General features: G+C 38.9%; 2 protein-coding genes across 4 annotated transcripts in view; one reads left to right on the top strand and one right to left on the bottom strand.

Moving 5' to 3' along the window:
* Window positions 1-23,013, bottom strand: part of LOC115582774 (dedicator of cytokinesis protein 3-like) — a 391,011-nt gene that overhangs the window by 180,988 nt on the left and 187,010 nt on the right. The gene's annotated exons all lie outside the window — the stretch shown is intronic.
* Window positions 3,129-18,223, top strand: LOC115583284 (butyrophilin subfamily 1 member A1-like). 3 transcript variants are annotated; one of them, XM_030419960.1, is made up of 6 exons: window positions 3,129-3,414; window positions 7,365-7,694; window positions 8,996-9,031; window positions 10,495-10,773; window positions 12,062-12,199; window positions 16,668-18,223. In XM_030419960.1, exons 2-6 carry the CDS (start codon window positions 7,493-7,495, stop codon window positions 16,730-16,732), a joined length of 720 nt encoding a protein of 239 aa, XP_030275820.1. In that variant the 5' UTR covers window positions 3,129-3,414; window positions 7,365-7,492; the 3' UTR covers window positions 16,733-18,223. The 3 variants fall into 3 exon arrangements, with proteins under 3 accessions (XP_030275820.1, XP_030275819.1, XP_030275821.1); XM_030419959.1 differs by having other exon boundaries at window positions 3,137-3,414; window positions 12,041-12,199; XM_030419961.1 differs by lacking the exon at window positions 8,996-9,031 and having other exon boundaries at window positions 3,149-3,414; window positions 12,041-12,199.

Below are 23,013 nucleotides of genomic sequence, written 5' to 3'. Positions count from 1 at the left end.
TCATGAAAGTGGGGTCAGAAAACCTAAATACCTAAATTACTAAAGTACTTTCAGTTTTCCAGACGTTCTCACACAGTCACATTCTCTCGGCTTTCACACTAAAGACGTTGTTGTGTTCTGTTATTATATACAAACAGATGTACTGCTGGTCTTTATGCCACAGGGGGCGCTGTTGTATAAGGCAGGTCAGAGTTAATATGCTAAGTAAAAGTCAGAGGTCAGAGTGCAACAGGAGACTATGATGCTCCTGCTGAGAACTGTGTTGCAGTAGAAGTTGTTGAAGTAAACAGCTCTTGTTCATGATTCCATCGTCCTGTCAGTGTTGAGTTAACAACACAAAGTTCACTTCATTCAATAATTCGAGCCGCTGCTTCTTACTGACTATCACACATGTGACTCACTGCATCTCTTCCTGAAGCTTCCCACGCTGAGCAGCTCTGTGGACTTTACTTGACAGAAATTAAATGACATGACTTGACATTTTTTAAATGTACTTTTACTTTGTATACTGTATACTTCAAAGTTAGGAATGACTGAATGTTAAACATTTGTTTCCTTAAACTCCTCCCATGACAGACTGATGCACTCAGGAAATGATCATTAACGTTTTGGGTTGATTCAGTTTATTAAAGTGAGTAACGAGCGCTGACAGGCTTCATGTTCAGTCTGATACACAGTTCAACTGATCAATGACCAAAAATGTCTTTTTTACCAAACATAGATTGTTATCGCAAGATTTAAAGAAAAAAATCATCCATGTCACCTCCAGGGCTCCGTAGGAAACAACATGTCCTCCAGGAGAAACGACAATAAACGCTGTATTTAAACACACATCATCAGCGGGAGGCTGCGTTTACTCAAGTAATGTTACTGCACTTCAGACCATTTGAGGTACTTGTACTTCACTTGAGTATTTCCATTTTAAGCAGGTTTATTTAATTACTTCACTTCACTGCAGCTGAAAGACAGATACTCTACTTCTTTACTCCACTACATTTGTGGCTTTTGCTGGCTTTAGTTATTCAAATGTTTTATTGATTCAAGAAAAATGTAGTCCTCCTCATGTTTTACATTTCTTTAATGAAAATCTCAATCATATACTTTTTATATAAATGTAATGCTATCTATCATGTCCATCTTTTATTTCCTACTAAAGTTTTCAAAAATCTCTTGTTTGCTTATTTTGGAGGCACTTAAAATCAGATTTTTTTTATAATCAGTAACTTTTCTTGTTTTAAAACAAGACAAAAGACAACACCAGATAGCATCATCACAAGGCTACAAGAAAACTGACAAGACACAAACAACATTGTGCAGTTAAACAGGAGAGCAAGTCTGCTGACACAGTTGGATAAAATGAAATTAACAATGCAAAATAACAGCAGTTAATTAAAAATACAAAAATAACAGAAAACACACATTCATACATACATAACTATACTTTGGCAGGTGTGTTGGTAGTTAAAACTCATATATCACAATTCAAAATGATTTCCTAAAGATTTAAGCCAGTATGTTACATAGTTATATTAGGGACATTTGATAAAGGAGATGTAATTCCCCCACTTCACACAGTATCATAAAGGAAACATTTATGTGCCACAGTACCAAGCTGAGAAAACCACATCCTGACTGGCAACTCAAAGTCTGATTTAAAAAAAGAAGATAAGCAGACATGTGACTGTAAACCTCAGAAGTGAGCAAGCTTTGTGCTGTTTATTGATAGATGAGTGTGATTAATTTAGGTGTGTGCTCCCTCATAAGAAAAGAAGACTGTGGTTTAAATCTGTGCATATTTATGTTGATGAAGGTCATTATCATCCAGCTCTGGTAATCCTACATGCTGTTTCGCTGTAAACTGGATTTATCAGTATCAGTTTGTTGAAGATGTTTAAACTCTCATCCAAGAGGCTTCTTCAGTTCCAACTAACTGGAGGGGAGTTGCAGGTTTCAATCCCTGCATGGTTGAGACCTCACAGAGTGGTGATGGTCATGTTAAGGTCACGAGTTTCACTTGTGAGGCGTTCGTTGACCCAACTGGCATTCACTTGGGTCGTTACAGGTGGGACCAGGTGTGACTGGGTGGACCCACCTAGCCCCAACGATCCACGTGAATGCCTGCTTATAACCTGCGACCGTCACTTTTTAGTTGATTTTACGAGTTGAAATCACTTAAATGATGTCAGTGTCAACACATAGAAGAAAAAACAAACTAGAATTCAACAGAAGAAATGTCACAAATATGGTTAGTTTCTTATTGCATTGAAATCCCCATCACTGTTAAACAAACTGAGCAGAGCCGGTGGGCAGCCTCATTTAATTTAGTGTTTTCTACAGGGAAGAAAGAGTAACTGGAAGGTTTTTGTTTGTTATTTACAAATTAGTTTGATTTAAACCTTTTTCTCTGAAACACACTTAATGTTCCACAGATTCAATGTTATTTACGATTATTGAAAATAAACAAAGGTTTAAAATATCTTCAAATGAACTGGATACCAATAAAATGCCCTTTTAAATTAAGAAGATGTGTAAATGTAATTCTTATTTGCAGTAAACTTTAAAGAAGAGGTTTTTCTCATCTGTGATCAATGAAACAGTTATGATGTCTCCATAAGGCCTGAATCTGATGTTGTGTGCTCTGTCTCAGCGTTAACTCATAGAACCAGAAACAAGACGTGTTCCTGTGTACCGAGAGAAACAAAGGAGAGGGGTAGAAGTATCATCTGTATGGGTCCCAGCTCATGTTGCAACAAATGAAAAGGTTGATAAGTTGGCCAAGGACGTAAGACATTAGACATAAGGAAGAGGTTATTATTTCTAGAATTAGAATCGGTCACACGTTTCTGAACAGCACTTTACTTATTTTAGGAAAACACCAGAGTGGCTTGTGTTCCTGTCAGGAACCTGAGACAGTGCAACATGTTTGGATTTCTTGTAGAAATTTTGACCGACAAAGACGAGATCTACTCAGAATAGCGAGAAACTGGTTTGGAAGAAGTATCTCTGAAAAGTATTTTAGAAGTAGAGTCAAGCAGGAGGGGAAAACGCTGTTTATCACTATACACTCGTCTGTATAGCAGGATGTAGTGCAGTAAGGTGCTGCTAGTCCCATAGATGGCAGCAATGCAACTGTTTGGATGCTGACTGCTGGAAAACCCCGGAGGAGGAGGGGAAGGGGAAGGAAGAGGAGGACTTGCAGGGATCCTGACGGCGACGCAGAAGCGTAAATCAGGCTTTACAGTCTTGAGCAGCCATCGCAGCTAACCGCTAACTAAAGCTAAAGTAGTTTCGAGTGGAGTGTAAACGACGTTATCCACTAGTATTCAGTTCACCATGAGTGCCTCAGTATCCGCGTTGTGCCTCTTTACTTGTGTAGTTATTTACTGGCTTTGACTGAAGGAATTGTTGAACAAGGTAAGAAAGCGTCGATCAACTCGTAGCTAATCAGTGTTGGCCACAATCTGTGATGCTAGTAGTTAGCATTCGTGTCAGCTAGACTCTGCTGTGTTCAAGTTGCAGGAGCTGCAGTTATTTGATGATGTTAAAATGTGAAAAACAGCATTATGACGAAGGACTGTAATGCTGTAAAGACGTCCTGACCTGCAAATCTGAGACAGGCTTAATTCTCTGAGTCCTTTGGTACTTTTACACGAATCGCGGGCGGACTGTTGGCCCGTTAGCCTCGTTGGCTAGTTAGCCTCCTCGGCTAGTTAGCCTCCTCGTTAGCCTCCCACTGCACTCTGCACTGTGCAATAACTCTGTACAAAACTCTGTTCTTCACCTTTTCCTCAACGACTCATGTGATTTGATCTGATCACAGCATCGTCTTGATGTGTTACAGACCATGTTTTGATGTTTAACGTTAGTTTAGTTTAGTAATTTTGGAGCTGTCAACCAGCTGAGGTGGGTTGTTGTTAGCATCACGGCCTCCTTTTTAGTAGTAACGTTAGTAGTCAGACTCTGCTGTGTTCAAGTTGCAGGAATTGCAGTTATTTGATGACGTTAAAATGTGAAAAACAGCATTATGACGAAGGACTGTAATGCTGTAAAGACATCCTGACCTGCAAATCCAAGACAGACTTGATTCTCTGAGTCCTTTGGTACTTTTACACGGAATCGCGGAAGGACTGTTGGCTAGTTAGCCTCCTCGGCTAGTTAGCCTCCTCGTTTGCCTCACACTGCACTCTGCACTGTGCAATAAATAACTCTGTACAAAACTCTGTTCTTCACCTTTTCCTCAGCAACACATGTGATTTGATCTGATTACAGTATCCTCTTGGTTTGTCACAGACCGTGTTTTGATGTTATCGTGCTAATTTGGGAACTGACTTGTGCGATACTCCAACCAGCTCAGGTGGTTTGTTGTTAGCATCATGGCTATGTTACTCCAGGTGCCCAAACTTTGTCTGGGTTTGATGAAGTTTGTTCAGTTTGTCATGATTTTGTTACACATACAGAACTCGTGTAGTATCCATATAAACACAGCTGGCATTTGTGTTAGTAGTAAACTCATTCATGTTGCCTACATGTTTTGTATTCAGGCTAGGCTAGGCTAGGGCCAGGCCAGAGATGCCAAATTGACTTTCAAGTCTGTCTGACAGTATGCCACGATCTATAGCATCAAATGCAGCACTGAGGTCGAGTTAGAGTCTAAAGTAAGTAGAATGTCATTTACCACTTTAGTAAGGGCGGTTTCGGTGGAGTGAAGCTCTGAACGCTGACTGAAAAGGTTCCAGGAGATTATTATTGAGTAGGTAGCCTGTAAGTTGTTGGGACACGAGTCTTTCTAAGACTTTCGAGAAGAAGGGAAGGTTGGATACTGGTCGATAGTTGTTTAGTGATCCTGGGTGGAGGTGTGGTTTCTTAAGTAGAGGCTTAACCACAGCAGACTTAAAACTAGAAGGGACAACACCAGTCATGAGAGATATGTAATATTGTAGGTCCCAGTGCTGGCCATAGTTCTTTAAACAGTTTTGCCAGAAAGGGGTCCAGGACGCAGGTAGTTGGTTTAGAGGATGAGACAATTTTAGACAGTATCTCAAGGGAGATATTTTCAGAAGTGTTTAGAGCTGAGACTAACTCAGAATCGGCAGCAGGACAATTTTTTGACAACGTTTGACGAGGAAGCCAGAGATGATGAGTTAATTTTAATTCTGATCTCATTAATTCTATTGTAAAAGAAATCTAAGAAATCATTTGCATTAAAGGGTGCACAGCTCACCGACTGTGGTTTTTGAGTAAGTTTAGCCACAGTGTTAAAGAGAAATCTAGGATTGTGTTTATTATTGTTTATTAGGCTGGAGAAATATGCAGTTCTAGCAGTATTTAGAGCACGCTTATAATTTAGTACACCATCATGCCAGGCGAGGTAAAAAACCTCCAGTTTAGATTTACGCCATGCTCGAGACCAAACAGTCTCATATGTGACCGTTACAGCTCATTATGTCAGCAGTTAATGGAAGCTAATGTCCTAAGTACCGGTACTTCAGATGAAAACTGTGGATGATCGCCACACAAACGCGAATATGTGTGATTTTCTCAATGCAATCGCAGACGAGTGGGGAATAAAGAAACACGCCCTGGTTCTCATCACCGACAATGCTTCTAACATGAGTCCAGCTGCTGAGCTTGGCAACTTTCTTTTAACAGTGAAAGACTACAGAAAAATTAACAGATCCACAGGCCGATTTTTTTTTTCTTCCCCCCGTCGCGGCACATCCTACGTCACTTGTCAGCAGCACGTGTGTTTAGTTGAGTTGAATTAACCGTTAATCAATACGCAGTGAGCCAAAGAGTCGGCTGCGTGGAGATGTGTCTGCAAATTAAATATTTGAGGGACGGTGGTCGCACTGCAAAGTACAATACTACTGATTTATTCAAGCACATCCAAAAGCAGCACGTGAAGGAGCACACAGAATTTTCGGCAGCTCAAACAAAACCAAAGGAGCTGCAGACAGTTACAGCCCGGCAACTAACTTTGGGAGATGCACTTCAAAGCTTGAAAGCATCAACAATAACACACATTTTTAGAATTAATTGTTTTAGATGCTTAACCAAATTCAGTTGTTGAAGATGAGGGCTTAGAGCATGCACGCACGTAGTTTTCCGAGACCGGTATACAGTTTATTATTAATTCACCAGTGGTATCGGATCAGGTATCGACAGGCATCGGTTTCAGGGTTGAAAAAGTCAGATCGGTGCATCCCTACTTTGTACCTTGATAATACATGAAAAGTGCCAGAGAGAGTGTACGTCTGTGTGTGAGGTTCCTGTGTTTGTTACAGTTTTAGATGCTGTGAGACCAAATTGATCAGCTGAAACAGAGGATGGCTTCCACACAGAATGGAAATAAAGAGAAGCATGTATAGACAAAATAGTTGTTTTCCCAGATTGTTGCCCCTGTTTGGTTAAAAATAAAAGTCAGAATTTGGAAAAGTGAACTGATTATACAAGCAGAGTGCTGCTCATGGTAAAGATGTTTACAGCTGTGTCAGTTTTGTCAGAGAGAGGTTGATGCCTTACAGGAAGACAGGAAGTGTTATAACCACACTCTTCCACAGAGAGGAAACGAGCCATGTCTCCCCGCCGAGACGCACTGTGAGGGTACCGTCCCACCGGAGCTCAAATCAAACTCTCGCCCCTTCCGATCGACGGGGACATGGCTTGTTTCCTCTTTGTGGAAGAGTGTTGTTCTAACACTTCCTGTCTTGCTTTGTAAGACATCAACCTTCTTTCTTTCTTACATGTAAACATGCAGCAGTACTGCCACACCTTAATCGCTGTACTCATCATCATTTCCATGGACACAGTGAAAAAACAAAGCTGCACGCATGAAAAATTAAAGGTTAAATATATTGAATGTTAATAACTTAAAACACTCTCATATTACAGCTGAATAGTTCAGTTGAACTGCGTAGCTATTTGCTGTTTTGCAAATGGAAACACAGCTTAGGTGTTTGTCTCTCTCTGGGCTTTTGTTTCAGACAATACATCAAATGCTGTGATGAGATTTATACATTCTTCTGTTATGTTACTAATCATTAGTCAGATTTATACAAAGTGTAACAACAGTCAGACGCTGAGCATTCAGTCAACTCTCTTACAATGAGCTGCGTCATGTAACCCATCAGATATCGTACTGTATCATAAACACACTTAAATTATGCCAGTATGAAAAATAACTTTAGAAATCTGATTTCTAACTAATGTACTTGTGAATGGGTGTTATCATCATGACTTGTTAATGTGATATGTGACTCTCTGCTTTAGCCTGACAGCTCTCTGTTAAACAGAATCATTAAACACTATAGATGGAGAGATACTTGATTTATCCCAAGGGAAATTGAAATTGCTTTGTCTTTCAGGTTCGGGTATCACCAAAGTGGTCGTGGAAGAGGGAACTGATGCTGTTTTACCCTGTACGCCGAGCACCAAGGAGAGCATCGTAGCAAAGATCTTTGACTGGAAGAAAGATGGTCAGAAGGACGTGTTCATGTATGATGCAGGCGACAGCAAAGCCAACAGAGGTCAAGATCAGCAGTTCAAAGGTCGAGTCTCACATTTTCCAGATCAACTGATGAACGGCAACGCCTCAATAGAGATCCAGAATACGAAGGTGACCGACAGCGGGATCTACAGCTGCATTTTTCCACGTCTTCAGCCGAGACAAACCTTCAACATTGAGCTTGTTGTTGGTGAGTATTTTCATTAAACAGCTGATATGTATTTTGTTGAGATCTCCAGCTGTGACTGACAGTCTGACCCTGACTGTTCTTGTTGTTCATTAAATCTTCTGTTTAGAACGCTTGAAGTGAGGGACAGTTTGAAAAGAGAAATTTAATGTTGACAGCTGAGAATCACATAAAGTTATCTTACTGTCAATATCAAAATATTTACACAAAAAGAAATGATAAAGAGTTCTCACAGTTGTAAAAGAGTAGACTCCAGGTGAAGGCAAGGTGCTCCTGAAGAGATCTAGAGAAGGAACAATCGCACACAGGCAAAACAAATGATCATTAGGGCTTTGACTTTTGGCCAAAAATCATATTCGAAGTTTGTTTGTTTATTAATAATAATATTCAAATATATTTGAATATTTATGAATAATATTTTGACCATTAAATGCCTTCAGTAAGACCTATATTGGTATCAAACTTAAGTTGTACATTGTCCACTAGAGGGCAGTGTATCAGTCAATGTCAATAGGCAGGCAATGATGTTTTCAGAAGAAAAACACACACAGTTTTTTTGTTTTTTTTTAAATTAAAAGTCAGACCGCTCCTCCTCTTTCAGCTTGCCGGGATGTAGTGTTGACAGTCGAGCTCTCTAGTCGTGTGGTATGTGAGTTCAGTCCTACATATTTTACACTTTATCACTTTGTCCTTAGTCGTGATTTTTCCCTGTTCCTTTGGGAACCCAAAGTAGCGCCACACGTTGCTTTTCGGATGGTCTGGAATGCAGATTTGGAACTCCTAAGGCGTAGTTGTTGTAGGCTTTGGTGCGGCCATTGTTCTGGTATACAAAATAGGCGCTAACCAGGACGCTAACGTCACCTACAGGAGCCCAGATGACCAATAATAGCCTAATGAGCTCACGATTCACAACTTCAGCAGGCGTGAAAAAGCCTCGGAATCTGAATTGAAAACAACGTTTAAAAGCAAACACCTTTACAAAAAATAATGCCCATAACAGGTTCGAATATTAACGAAGTTCGGAGTCAAACCTTTAATGATCATACAGGAAAGTGATGAGTGAAGTGCTGCGTCATCGATCCAACTTACTGAGCTCAGTTCGATCAGATGAAGACGTGTCTTGTCACCCACTCAGTTACCAGATAACAGTCTGAACATGCAGCTCCTTCATTAATCATGTGGCCTGTCCTGCGTGGAGAGTCTCTGCTCCGTTTAAATGTTAAAAAAAAGATTCCATTACTCGGTTAGGTTCATAATATCATCCATGCACTGTACAAAAACTAATCTTCTTATTTATCTTTCAGAACGGCTCTTGAGAGACCGATCAGGAGAAACCCCAGGTGAGTGATGATGTCACTGATCTGTGTACCTGTAAGGTGTGCTACAGCTCTCTGTGCCTCAGTAACATTCAAAGGTTCTGATCCAGTAACTCCATGTAGACGTGTTGTTCTCACAGTGCAGCAGGTTGACCTGAGCAGAGGGTTGGTGCTGTGTAGCTACAGGTTAACAAACTACATGTTAGTCCTTCACTTCAATCATCGAACATTCATTCATTCATTATTTACCAATTCAACAAGTCACTTCCAGTTCATGTCAGGAATTTCCTTGAAAAGATTAACACACAAACTTCTACTAAATTCAGGGGACTTTGCAAAATCCTATAGCTGAACTCCAAATACTTTTTAGTTGAACATTTTTTGTCTGTGTGTACGTAGTTTGAAAAATTTGCTCTTTTTAAAAAACTTATGGAATGATAAAGTTATATAACACCTCCAAAATGTTTATACATACTTATTTTGATATATGAATATTAACGCAGATGTTGCAAAAGATCTTGAGGGATTTCTTGGATGTTCTGAACAAATTTCAACCCACTGCGGTTAAAAATATCGTCAGTACACATAGAAAGTATCACAAAAATCAGGAAATCTAGATTTCACAAGTTCCCAGAGTTTTAACATGAATTTAATTTGGGCTGAGTTGTCATGTATTGACCCATAGTGCATGATGATGTCACCGATCTCTACATCTACATATGTTCATCATACAATTTATCCTGATATCTATATCTATATCTATATATCTATATATATATATATATATCTATATCTATATCTATATATATATATATATATAGATATATATATATATATAGATATATAATCTATATCTATATATCTATATCTATATCTATATCTATCTATATCTATCTATATCTATCTATATCTATCTATATCTAGATATATATATATATATATATATATATATATATATATATATATATATATATATATACATATATATATATATATATATATATATATATATATATATATATATATATATATATATATATATATATATATATATATATATATATGAGTTTCTCCAAATTCATTGCCCTTTAACTCTTCATATAAATACACTTAAACTCTGCTGTTTTCTTGGAGGCATTTCTAGCGATCACTTGAAGCTGAAGTTGCTCCTGAGCTTGACACTCTGATGTGTTATTGTGTGTAAAGTTTTGAATGTAGCCGTCTCTGGTTGAACAAGTTGTAGCACACATTGCAGATGTAGATATCAGTGACATCATCAATCAGCTCGGGACATCGATTTCTCCTGATCTGTCTCTTGATGTATTACAACTTTTCTATGATCATATGATAATTAAGCTGTCATTCATATTTGAATTTGAAAACACAAACATGCCATCAGTGTCTGATTTCTGCAGTGAGGCAGCAACTGTATTCAAGTTACATTTATAGCTGTCATTAATAAACTTTTGAATGTTATATTTTCACAGGTGCATCTCCAAGGCCATATATCACCACACTTAAAGCAGCTGATGGGCAGCTGCAGCTTCAGTGTGAAGTTCTCGGAGCTTCTCCAAAGCCAGAAGTCCAGTGGCTGGACAGCGCCGGAACCCTCCTTCCTGCTGAGAAGCTTCAGGACACAGAAAGAGAAAATCACTTCTATATTACTGTCCTCACCACTGTGACGAAGACCGACAACTTTCGCTGTGTCGCCACTCAGGAGGAAATCCGCCATCAGACTCTTGCTGAGACCTACGTGCCTTTCAGTGGTGAGATTTCTTTTTGATATTTTAATCATCAAAACATTTTAAATCTATGTCATTAGTTTACCGTCTCTTTAGAATTTCTAATTTTTATGCGTAGACTGAATGACAAGTGTGCCTCAGTTATTTTACGCTCATTACAGTTTGTAATTTCCCAAAACAAATAACACACTGTAGTTATTCCATGACCGAAAAAGGAGCAGGAAGAAGAATAAATGTTACTAGCTGCCCTTTTCGTAAAGGAGCAGTCTGTAGTTTTAATCAGAAGAGAAAGATCTTCATTGGCTGATTTCTTTTCTCTGCCTAAAAAAACTAATTCATCAAACTCTCTTAGATTTCATGACTGATTAAACCAACTGATCTTAAAGGACAACACAGTTTATTCTGTGTTACTTTGTTTACATGTGGTGGACCCTGCCACCTTTCTAGCTTCAAACAGTGTTCTGGGAAATGATTTTCCTTTGAGAACAGCTTATAAATGGTAAAAAAAATTCATATATCTGAGTTCGTATTATTACCTCATTGATATTTTAAAGATTAAAATTCTGACTTTGAATTTCTTCTCTAACACTACATAGTGGCTCTTTTTTAATAACATAACATTAATACAGTGGCCCCCCCCCTTAAGTTATTTTTTAGATTGTCAAATCAGATAAAATTTCACCAATATTTACTGAGTCAGTGACATCATCTTAACAAAAATGTCACTCAGTCATTTCTTCAGTCATTTTGTTCTCTACATATTTTCTTGAATTTAATATTTTAGCAACATTTTATTATCCAGGGAATTCTACAGTTTCACACCTTTTACTAAATTAAACATAAAGAACTTCTGTAGATTTTCACGTCCATTTCTGACTTTTTACGTCTGATATGGATTTCGAATCAACTCCATGTTTTCAGCACGAGTTCATGAACTGTCTGGTTCTCTGTTCTTCTAAATCTGCCTTGTTATCAGTCTTACTGTTGTTGTATTTTGTAATACACATAAAGGTTTAGCATTTAGCAGCTTTCTTCATGTTACTACTGCTGTGAAGTCACTCAGGAGGAAATTAGCCATCAGATTTATTCTGAGACACACGTGTTTATCAGTGGTGAGATTTCTGTCTTTGTGCTTTATTCATCAACTAAGTTTAATATTTAAAGTAATATTAATTTTAAAGATTAATTTTGGTCACCTTCAAAATGTATTTTGTGTAGTCAGCCTTGTGTGATGTACATGATATGCAGTCACACTAAAAGTTTTACATGAACTCTTTGTGATGTGTTTCAGAGAAACCGTCCAGTGTTTCAGAGAAACTCCGTGAGGACTGCTCCACCAAAGAGATCACTGGATGGCTGTTTGGTGGAATCGTTATAGGAGCTTTACTTCTTGCTGCAGTTCAGGCTCTGCTTGTAGCTACAAAGCGCGTCACAGTTAGCTGTAAACCAGGTAAGTTAATGTTATGTATTGTATAAATATATATGAACACATCATGTTCAGACATCAACATTACAGAAGCATTGTGTGATACAATCACATCCAGACAGTTTGTTTCTGTCTCCTCAGATTTGAACCCTTCTGTTTATTTACATGAGGCCTCTGGTTCTAATACTGACTGATTAAATTAAATGAAAATGAAACACACTCACAAATCTCTGACCAACTCTATAGATACTATTGATTATTGACTATTGATCAAACAGACCTCTGAATATCCCCCAAACATGTTTTTGTCAGAGTTCTCATGAGTGAACAGTTAAAGGTGGAGGCTCTACATCTTGTCTCTGTCTGCTGATAAACTTCATTTAAATAAACAAAAAGACTCTTCTGGATGTAAATAATTGCCTTTTAATCCAGTTTATCATTTAACAAATGATACTTTAGATTAGACCTCAAACTGGCTGGATTTAAATCAGCTGGCTGCAGAAAACAATGCACTCAACTTTGTGTCCAAATCTGTGAGTTTAATACTTCTGGTCTGAATATCTCAGCTGTAACGTTTTAAAGGAACAGTTCAACGCTCTTAGAGATAACACCTTCCAGCATCAGCTTTAGGAGATGAAGTGGTTAGCTTAGCTTAGCATAAAGACTGGAAGCAGGTGCAAACACTCAGTTTAAAAAGCACATCCAGCAGCACCAGGCTAACTGACCGACTGCTTGCAGTTTGTATGCTATCACTTATGTTATTCTTAAGGCTCAAATATATCTTATCACTATTATTCACTATGTAAACCTGCCTACACACTGTATACACAGGCTGACAATGTTGCTATCAGCACGTAGTTGTTTTGTTTTGACCACCAGAGGGCGCTCAAACGTCTCCAATCACACCTGGAATAATAACAGGTGGGAACTTTCTTCATAGGTAATAAATGAGCTGAGGCTCTGATGAGCTCTCTGATGAGGAGGGAGGCATCGTTAGCTTTTTAGATATTTTCATGTTGGAGGTTAATATAAACACACTGAATGTGATTCAGAGAACTTTATTGTTATAACAAAAACATTTAATTGTAAAGAAACCCAGAAACGATCATACAGAAACAGAGAATCCACTTTTTGGGAAGCAGATCGGCTGGATACTGAATGTTGTTAGCTGCTGTTAACACTCTATTAGGTTAGCATTCAGTTAGCCAACAGCTAATATCCATCAAAACATACATTCAGAGCCACATTCAGAAATGGTGCATGGATCAGGTTTTTTTTTCCATTTTCTTTTGTTTTAAGCTCCCATCCAGCCCATTATGAGAGTTCATCCACACAGCCAACCCCACAAAACAAGTTTATGTTAGATATTAGAACAGTTGTTGGGACGGAGAATAAGACAAAAAGCAAAACTGAACCTCTGTGTTCTCCGAGGTTCTGATCCTGCTGCTGGAGCGGTCCACTCTGTTACAGAGCTCTCTCTCTCTCTTTTCTCTCTTCCTCTTTCTCCTCCACTCACAGTTTGGGAACAACTTGACTAAACAATTTTTATTTTTTACATCCTCCAAATGGTTATATTATTGTCAAATGGCAGCATAAGAAGTTTGAATGTTTGAACACATCTGCAGTGTTTCATCCTAGTGTTTGGCTGCACTGTGTAGAAAAAGAGTCCACAGTTCCAGAATTTTGTCGTCCTCTGAGGACACGGTTAGCTGAGATGAGATGAAGCTCACTGGATGAGTTTGTTAATAGAATATGCAGCACCGCTTGAACCAGCATGGAGAGGAGACGGTCTGTGTAAAGGCAAGCTCTCCCAGAAACTGTGTACTCCTGGTGGTCGTTAACAGTGAGGTGACTCTGCAGGTAACACTGCTTTGTCACCCATTGCCCATCTGGCTGCATCCTTAATTATTATCTTGTGAACTGACCCAAACCCGACCAACCCGGTGAGTCAGTTGATGGGTCCTGCAGGTTGTGGTTCAACCCAGGCATTAATGATGTTTGGAATTTCTCTCTATGGACAAGTAGCCCAAGGCATACGAAGAGTAATTGCAGCATTTGAATGGCAATGATTTTTTTCACTTTGGTTTCCCTGGCAGGGCAGTACGTAGATCATACCCCCCCTCCCCTCTCTCCCTCTCTTTCTTTCTCTCAATTTTCAATTTCAACAAGCTTCATTGGCATGACTGTGGTTCAGAAAAAAAGTTAACAATATTAACAATAAGAATGATAATAATAGTAACAATAATGGCAACAATAACAACAATAGTAAACAGAATATCAGTGTGCAGGTAATAACCCAGTCAGGATCAGCTGGTTCATGTTGATGAAATCATGTCAGGTGTTGTTGTGCAGCTCGTCTCTTCTCCTGTGGCAGCATTCACAGATCTCGCTGCATCGACAGCAGTGGCAGTTTTTTCTCCCAGTAAATGATGTAGTTTTCTTGGTCTGGTAGTTTGGGGAAGTCTGGGGTTGTACCTGTGATTTTAGTGTATATCTGGGTTCAGATGTCTGTGAATGTGTCACAGTGCAACAGGAAGTGCTGCTCTGTCTCCACCTGTCTGTGTGGACAGAACTGACACAGCCGGTCCTCTCTGGACAGCCGGGTCTGTCTGTATGGGCAGAACCGACACAGCCGGTCCTCTCTGGGCAGCCAGGTCTGTCTGTGTGGACAGAACCGACACAGCCGGTCCTCTCTGGACAGCCGGGTCTGTCTGTGTGGGCAGAACCGACACAGCCGGTCCTCTCTGGACAGCCGGGTCTGTCTGTGTGGGCAGAACCGACACAGCCGGTCCTCTCTGGGCAGCCAGGTCTGTCTGTGTGGACAGAACCGACACAGCCGGTCCTCTCTGGACAGCCGGGTCTGTCTGTGTGGGCAGAACCGACACAGCCGGTCCTCTCTGGACAGCCGGGTCTGTCTGTATGGGCAGAACCGACACAGCCGGTCCTCTCTGGACAGCCGGGTCTGTCTGTGTGGACAGAACCGACACAGCCGGTCCTCTCTGGGCAGCCAGGTCTGTCTGTGTCTGCTGCTCTCTAAGGCCCGGCTGTGGTCGCTGAGTCTGTACATAGTCAACGTTTTCCTCAGTCTCGGGTCAGTTACAGAGCTCAGATAATCTGCCATGGAGTATTGTCTGTTTAGGGCCAAATAGCATTGGAGTTTGCTTTGGGTTTTGGTTGCGGATGTCCAATAGTTGATGTAATTGTCTTTTTTCTTTTGCTATAATTTGGTGGGGCTGGATGGTGTGAGGGCGGTCTTGGTGCCCGGTGCTGTTGGAGCTCAGCCTGTGGACCAGCTGGCTGAGGGGACTTCCTTCTTTGCTCTCCTCTTGGCATTGTGGGGCTTTGTAGTGGTAGGAGCTGGGCTCACTGGCTCTGAGGTATTGGTAGAACTTTATTGCTCTTTTTTGGATCCGAATTAAAAGGGGGAACTGGCCCAGTTCAGCTCTGCATCCGTTGTTGGGGGTGTTCCTGTGGACTCTGAGGATGCTTTTGCAGATCTCAGTGTGCAAGCTTTCCATGGGGTGTTTGTCCCATTTTTGGAAGTCTTGGTTCACGAGAGGGCCCCACACTTCACTGCCATACAATACAACTGGTTCAATTATTGACTGAAATATTTTGATCCAGATTTTTACAGGTATGTCTATGTTTGAAGACATTTTTATAGTTCAGAAAGCTCTTCTGCCTTTTTCTCGTAGATCCTTAATGGCCAGATTGAAATTTCCCGTTGATGTGATATTTAGTCTTAGATATGTGTAGCTGTGTGTGTTTACTATGTCCGTAGAGTCCAGGTGGAACCTGTAGGGATGTCAGGGCCCGGGTCTGACAGAACTTTTGCAGGTGATCTAGTTGCTTTTGTAGAGCCTCCTTTGATGGAGCGAGCAGTATTAGGTCATCTGCAAACAGTAAACATTTGACTTCTGTGTCAGAGAGGGTGAGACCAGGGATCTCTGACTCTTCCAGGGATTTGGCCAGTTCATCGATGTAAATGTTATACAGGGTGGAGCTCAGACTGCAGCCCTGCTTCACTCCTCTACTTTGGGGGAAGAAGTCTGTTTCCCTGTTTTGATATGGCAGTATGCCAATATGGCAGTCTTGATTTTATGGCTGCTAAACTGAAGCATTTCATTTAAGATGCCATCAGGGCCACTTGCTTTCCTCGGCTACAGGGCCTGGATCTTAGCCAGCAGTTCCCCTTCACTTATTTCACAATCCAAAGGATTTTGGTTGTCTTTAATGATTGATTCAAGGATTTCTAGTTTGTTGAGCAGATTATTTTGGGTTGAATCCAGTGTGATTGCACTGTATAGATTTTCAAAATGTTTCTTCCATATTTTCCCGTTTTGAACAGTCAATTCTTCTTGTTTGATTTGTTGAATGAATGCCATTTTTTCCAAAAAATGTTACGTCTCTCTCCCTCCCTTTAAATGCTGGCCTATCAATAAAGCCAAAATGTTGACTTCATATAATATGTGTGTTTCTTTGTTTTCTTCAGGTCCTCGTCATCTGGGAGCTGATTATAAACCACCTGCAGAGAACGAGTCCGATTCATCAGCTTGATACCTTTATCTGTTGTAAAGGTGTGTGTGTGTATATACAGTTTGTAAATATCAGAGTAATATGTATTCTGCAGCCTTATAATAGATCTTTGTGAAACTTCATCAATTTTTGGTCAGATTTGACAATTAGAATAGATTTTTTTATTGTCACTGTTTCAGACAAAACAACGAAACACAGGTAGCAGCTCTTTGACTTTGACAAATAAATACAAAATTTTAAATATGGGCAAGTATGAAAAACAATACAACACTATTTACAACAATTAAAAAATATTTACAACAAGATAAATAGACACAAGATACAAACAAGTGAGTCAGAGCGCCGGGCCTCTGCGCCTGGACAAGCCGCCATCTTGATTGACAGATTGACGACAGTATATTATTTTATCACAATTTAAGGCAGCTCAACAACATTAAAGTCTACAGCTGCTAAATCATGATAAGACTGAAGGTTCACAAAGATCTCAAAGGGCATTACATTTGTATAATGTTATGCAGAAAAGTGCCTACTGGCTTCATTTTATTGTTTTATTGTCATAATTTGTTTTATTGTCCTCTTTCATGTTCTGATTGTAAATCTCATGTGTAGTTTGTATCCTCTCACAATGTGTTTCCTGCTGGATATCAAACTGCTGTTACAAACATATCACCAAAAAAGCCAAAGATGCAGCTCAACACAACAGGTATACTCTGTGATAATTAATGAGATAACAAACTTAAAAAGGGACCTCATTAAACTTACGTAATTTACAAGAAGTTTATTAGGGGATTATATTGGTCGTAGAAGCTCAGAATGTTTATTTCCAAAAATTCAACCACAAGGTGATTCTGAGTACTCAGGTGTCTGTCAGACCAACAGATTCATGGTGCTGAGGCTGTTTTTTAACTTGTAGTTTGATCATGTTGTGCCTTTTTAAAAGCAAATGCCAAAACTTAAATAATATGAATTAATGTAAGACAAAGGAAGCTTCAGAAAAAAAGCAATAATGGTCGATAACCTGAATGTTAAGCATGAGCAGAGTGAATAAGATGATGCGAAGGGACTTAAGTATGAGCCCTGGACCAAGAGCCAGTAACAATCCAGCTGAGAAAAGAGACAAAACTAATTATTTATTTTTATATCTGAGAATGTCACAAACATGAATGTAACTAAGCTAAAATTCCCTTCTCCTCCGTCATTTGAATTCCAATGAAATTGTACAGAACCTGTTGTATGTTTTGTTTGTTAACAAGTTTTACTGCCTTGTATTCATGTTGAAGTCTTCTGGGTTTCAGACGGTTCTGTACATTTTGTACAGCAGCAACACAGATCTGTGTATGTTCAGTTTTACAAAGAGCCGAGTCAGAGTGATCAGATCTCTTCTGCTGTGCCTTCGATCACTCCACTGTCTCCTGACTGTAAATCTGTGCTGATGCTGAATGTTAAACCCTCACTGTGACTTCTGTGATGCACAAAGTGTGAAACTTGTTTGTACATATTCTGTAAATGTGTTTGTACAGTGTACATGTGTATATATTATATTCATACATATATATGCTTGTTTTTTTTGGTTTTTGTTTTTTTACGAATAAAACTTGTCTTTCTATGAAAATAAATCAGATTTTCTTGTGTTATTGTGCAGTAAGAATACCTTCAGATGTAACCGGCTCTATAGGAGCTGTCACTGTGTCACATGATACAGCAGCTGCTGTGGTGTTGCTGGAGGACATTAACAATGTTTTCTCCTCAACACTAAACTTCATTCTGGCCTTTATATGTAAACCAGGTTATTGGTGACGTGTTTAGAGTCATTAACAGTGAATCATCTGGATGGTCAGACGTGTGTGACATTGCAGGATGATTGAGATGTACGAGGAGAACACAGCTGGGAACAGACACACGTTGAGTTTTATAAATCTGTTTCCTGTTTTGTGAACACAGAGTTTCATACATTCAGCCTCAGGTTGGGTAGTAACTGATTAATAAGTTAGTAATGAGTAAGTATGAATCATGGTGGTCTACTTCAGTGCAGCACTACCTATAACAGGTGTGTCACAGTGAGGCTCTGTGTTTCTGACTGACAGATGCTCAAGTTGTTGATTTTGAAAGATGTTTTCTTTTTTTGGTATAATGTGAAATAAATGGATTTACATATCTGACAATAGTTATTTGTTAGCTTGAACATTTTGTAATGACGGCAGCTGATACAAAGAGCAGGAGGCCCGACATCTACACCTGAATCACACACACACATTACTGAGCAAACAAACAATAAGTCAAACCCTCCTCTGTATGGAGTCAGTGACACTCAGGGAGGATCTGGATCTGCTGTTCACTGTCCATTAAACAGATCGGGCTGTGAGTTTGCTGGATAAGAACCTGCGACCAGAACACAGAGTCAGAGACCCGAGGAGGACAGGACTGACAGTGTGGTCACCTAAAGTCCTGATGCATTGTAGTTTTAATTCAGAGTAAAGAGACAATGAACACATAAAGGTTTACACAAGGAGAGTGAAGTTTATGTTAAATGATTTATTCCTGTTGTAAATGTCTGAATGAAGAACGGATCTCTGATGGAGAACTAAGATAAAAACAGATGTGAATCAAGTTAATGAAGCTGATTTGTGTGACGCTCTCTGAGACATTCTGTAACCTTTCAGCAACTTTCAGCAAAGACATCTCTTTGTAAAATCAGTGATTTAGAAAAACTAAGTAAATCTAAACTAACTAAAGCTACCAACTTAAAAGACACAGTTTGAGGGTTGAGCCTCTTTATGAAGCTGAAATTAAAAAAACACTTCTGCAAATATCAACTGTTGATCAAAGATGCAAAAAGTGCAAATCATACTCAGGCAAATCGTTACATGTAGAGCTGACATCATTAATAAACCTCAGATTTGTAATGTTCTCAGGTGCATCACAGCTCTGCACCACAATACTGTCGGAGGAGCTATTTCTGTTCACTCGTGACTGCAGGAGAGTGAGCAGTGAAAATCACTGGTGGTGCTTTAAAAGTCATTCAGTCATTTACTATCTGTGAAAGAAGCTTTTGGATTATTTAATCTAGAAGGGCTTTTTATTATTTGTGTTGGTTATGTAATCATTGATGGTCTGAAGGTTTGATTTTTAGCGGTTCTTAAGTTTCTTCATTGTTTCTTTATTAAATGTAAATGCTGCAAGTTGTTCCTGCCTTGTATGAATGTATGGTGTCTTGACGTAATTACTTTTTTGAATAGTTAAAGTGTTACAGAGAGACTTCAAAGACAAAACTGCTCTGAATTTATCTTTTCAGTTGTTGGTTTAAACTTAATAAATACAACAAGTTGTAAAAAGTAAATTTGTGTTTATTTTATTAATAAAAGTTAAAACAATCAACAGTCATGTTATATTGTTTCTGGTTTAATGAAACACTCTGTGTTTGGGGTCAAAGACATTTTTGGTCATTGATCAGTTGAACTGTGTATCAGCCTGAACATGAAGCCTGTCAGCGCTCGTTACTCACTTTAATAAACTGAATTAACCCAAAAGGTTGATGATCATTTCCTGTTCATTCTCATTCAAAGTGCATCAGTTACTTTACACTGGACCGTTTGGTCAGCGGTGCAGGAAATACTCAGATCTGACCAACACAACACAAACACACTCCTCCACCATTAAAGTCCTGCATTCAAAGTAACTCAAGGAAAAGTACACAAGTTTATCAGCAGAATGCACTTTTAGTTTCAGAGGTAAAATGTCCCTTTGGACCAGAGAAGTTTCTGTTCTGGTCCAGTTATTTGACTGTAACTGTGACTGAAGCAGCATTTTCCTGCTGCAGCTGCAGGTGGAGCCAGTTTGAACTGTTTTAAATCCTCACCTGGTGTCGCTCCTCCAGATGGTCACCAGGTAAATCTGAGGGGGGAGAAAATTAGACAAAAAAACACAGAAATCTTTTTTCTGATCAATGTTTTTTTTTTTTTGTGACATACTGAATAATTTGACCTCTTCTGGATTTCAGCAGTTACTAATGAAAACATGTCAGAAGTTCAGAGGAGAAACAACCACAGTGGAACTCAAGTATTTTATTGAAGTACAATTGTGAAGAAGTGTTGAACGAAAACTAATATTAATGCTGGCAAACAAAACATTCATGGTGTTACTTTGTAGATATTATAACACATTTATCAATAATAGTGATACTGTTTGACTTTAAAAGCAGTTTATAAGGTTTATTAGGGCATATTTAGAGTTCTGGTGGGCTGGTTTTATAAGACAGACCTGGCAACCCTGTGACACCGACATGTATTTTACTGCTTCTAGAAAGACGAGTTCACAATCTGAAATGTTGACAGACAAACTTCAGCTGATCACATTAAAGGAGCAGTGAAGAAAAGTTAATGAGCAGAAAAAGATCTGCCTAAACCTAAACTATATAATCAAACTCTCTTTATTTTCATGAATCAATAAACAAACTTTAAATACAGAACAATTCATACTGTTTTACTGTGTTTATATGTGGCGGACCCTTCTAGCTTCAAACAGTGTTCTGGGACTTTATTTTCCTCTGAGAACAGCTGGTTTATTCACTCATGGAAAATATAAATATGTGTAGTTTGTATTATCACCTCATTAATATGGTAAATATACTAAATTCTGAGTTTCAATTTATTCTCCCAAAACACATAGTGCCCCTTTAAATACAATAAACATGTGCTCAAGTAATCCAAAGTAAATTGAAGTTACATTACTTTGGCATTGTGATACTTGGATTACATCACTGAATACAATTTTAACAGGTAATTAGAAACTGTCGTGGAATAATTTTAATAACACTCCCAACATCACAACCAGGATGAGGAGGTTACTGTAAATGTGTAAATTGTGTGCTGTGATTGAAGAGAGATATTCATTATTACATCATCTCTCGCTTTGCCTCATTCACGTTCCATCCGCGTGGGCTCTCAGCACTTCCGTGTTTTCGATGAATGGTCCTGACGTAGGACGCGCTAATGTTTTGGTCTCTTTTCATCACTGTTAGATTCTGACTTTTCCTGTAAGCCTCTTGGATGATTGTTACCTTGTGCAGGTGTTGAAGAGCTGCTGTTACCCAGCGACACTTTATTCAGGACATCTAACCTCAGATATCTCAGTGCAGTGTTCGACTGCGGTCAAGCCACCCTCCACTCCGAAAAGCCTGGTCAACCTAGCCGCCAGTTAATTTGCAGTGCCTGTATATAGACAATATTACGGTAAGGCAGTGCCAGGACAGAATTCAAAATAAAAGCATAGACTTATGAAGGCTGTCTGCAATTTCACACGAATTCAATCGATCAGCCAGTCTGTTAATTGATTGATGAATTATTTAAACGTTTACTTAATAACTTAATTGAGCATTTAAGGAATTAACTCAGTGATTAATTACTGAATTCACATTACCATCCTAATTCTGATCACACTGAAGCCTTAGAAGATGGGGGGCATGACATTTCATCTGTGTGTATAATTACTCCGACATAAAAAAAAGAACACCATAGCTGGAGTTTCTGATGAGGAATTTCAAAATAAAAGCCCACTTAATAGTCTAATATTTTCAATCTTTCCCTCAAATTCAGATCCACATTAAGAGGAAACTACCTGTTTCCACAGACTCATTTCGCTTCAGACTGATAGTATTGATAGTATTCGACCTCAGTGAGTCACACAGATAATTCAAGGAAGTTCTGGTTTGGAATTTCAAAATTAAAGCCCTCTAAAATGTCACATTTTTGCTGATATTTCCCTTTGATTTCACATTTACTTTGAACGAAATCTACCTGTTTCCACAGACTCATTTCACTTCAGACTGATAGTATTCAATGTCAGAGCTGCACTCAGATAATTCCAGGCGGATCTGATGTTTTCTTTTGAAGTAAGTCTAAAATCAATGGGAAATATCAGCAAAAATGTCACATTTCAGAGGGCTTTAATTTTGAAAAGCCACATCAGATCCGCCTGGAATTATCTAAGTGCAACTCTGACGTTGAATACTATCAGTCTGAAGTGAAATGAGTCTGTGGAAACATGGAGTTTTCTTTTGAAGTAAGTCTGAAATCAATGGGAAATATCAGCAAAAATGTCACATTTCAGAGGGCTTTAATTTTGAAAAGCCACATCAGATGCGCCTGGAATTAATTGAGTGCAACTCTGACATTGAATACTATCAGTCTGAAGTGAAATGAGTCTGTGGAAACATGGAGTTTTCTTCAAAAGTAAGTCTGAAATTAAAGCGAAATATCAGCAAAAATGTCACATTTCAGAGGGCTTTAATTTTGAAAATCCACATC

The sequence above is a fragment of the Sparus aurata genome, chromosome 6, assembly GCF_900880675.1.
Source record: "Sparus aurata chromosome 6, fSpaAur1.1, whole genome shotgun sequence".
In the NCBI taxonomy this organism is placed as follows: domain Eukaryota; kingdom Metazoa; phylum Chordata; class Actinopteri; order Spariformes; family Sparidae; genus Sparus; species Sparus aurata.
The sequence above is the reverse complement of the archived record's forward strand: the minus strand, read 5'-3'. Positions and strand labels throughout refer to the sequence as shown.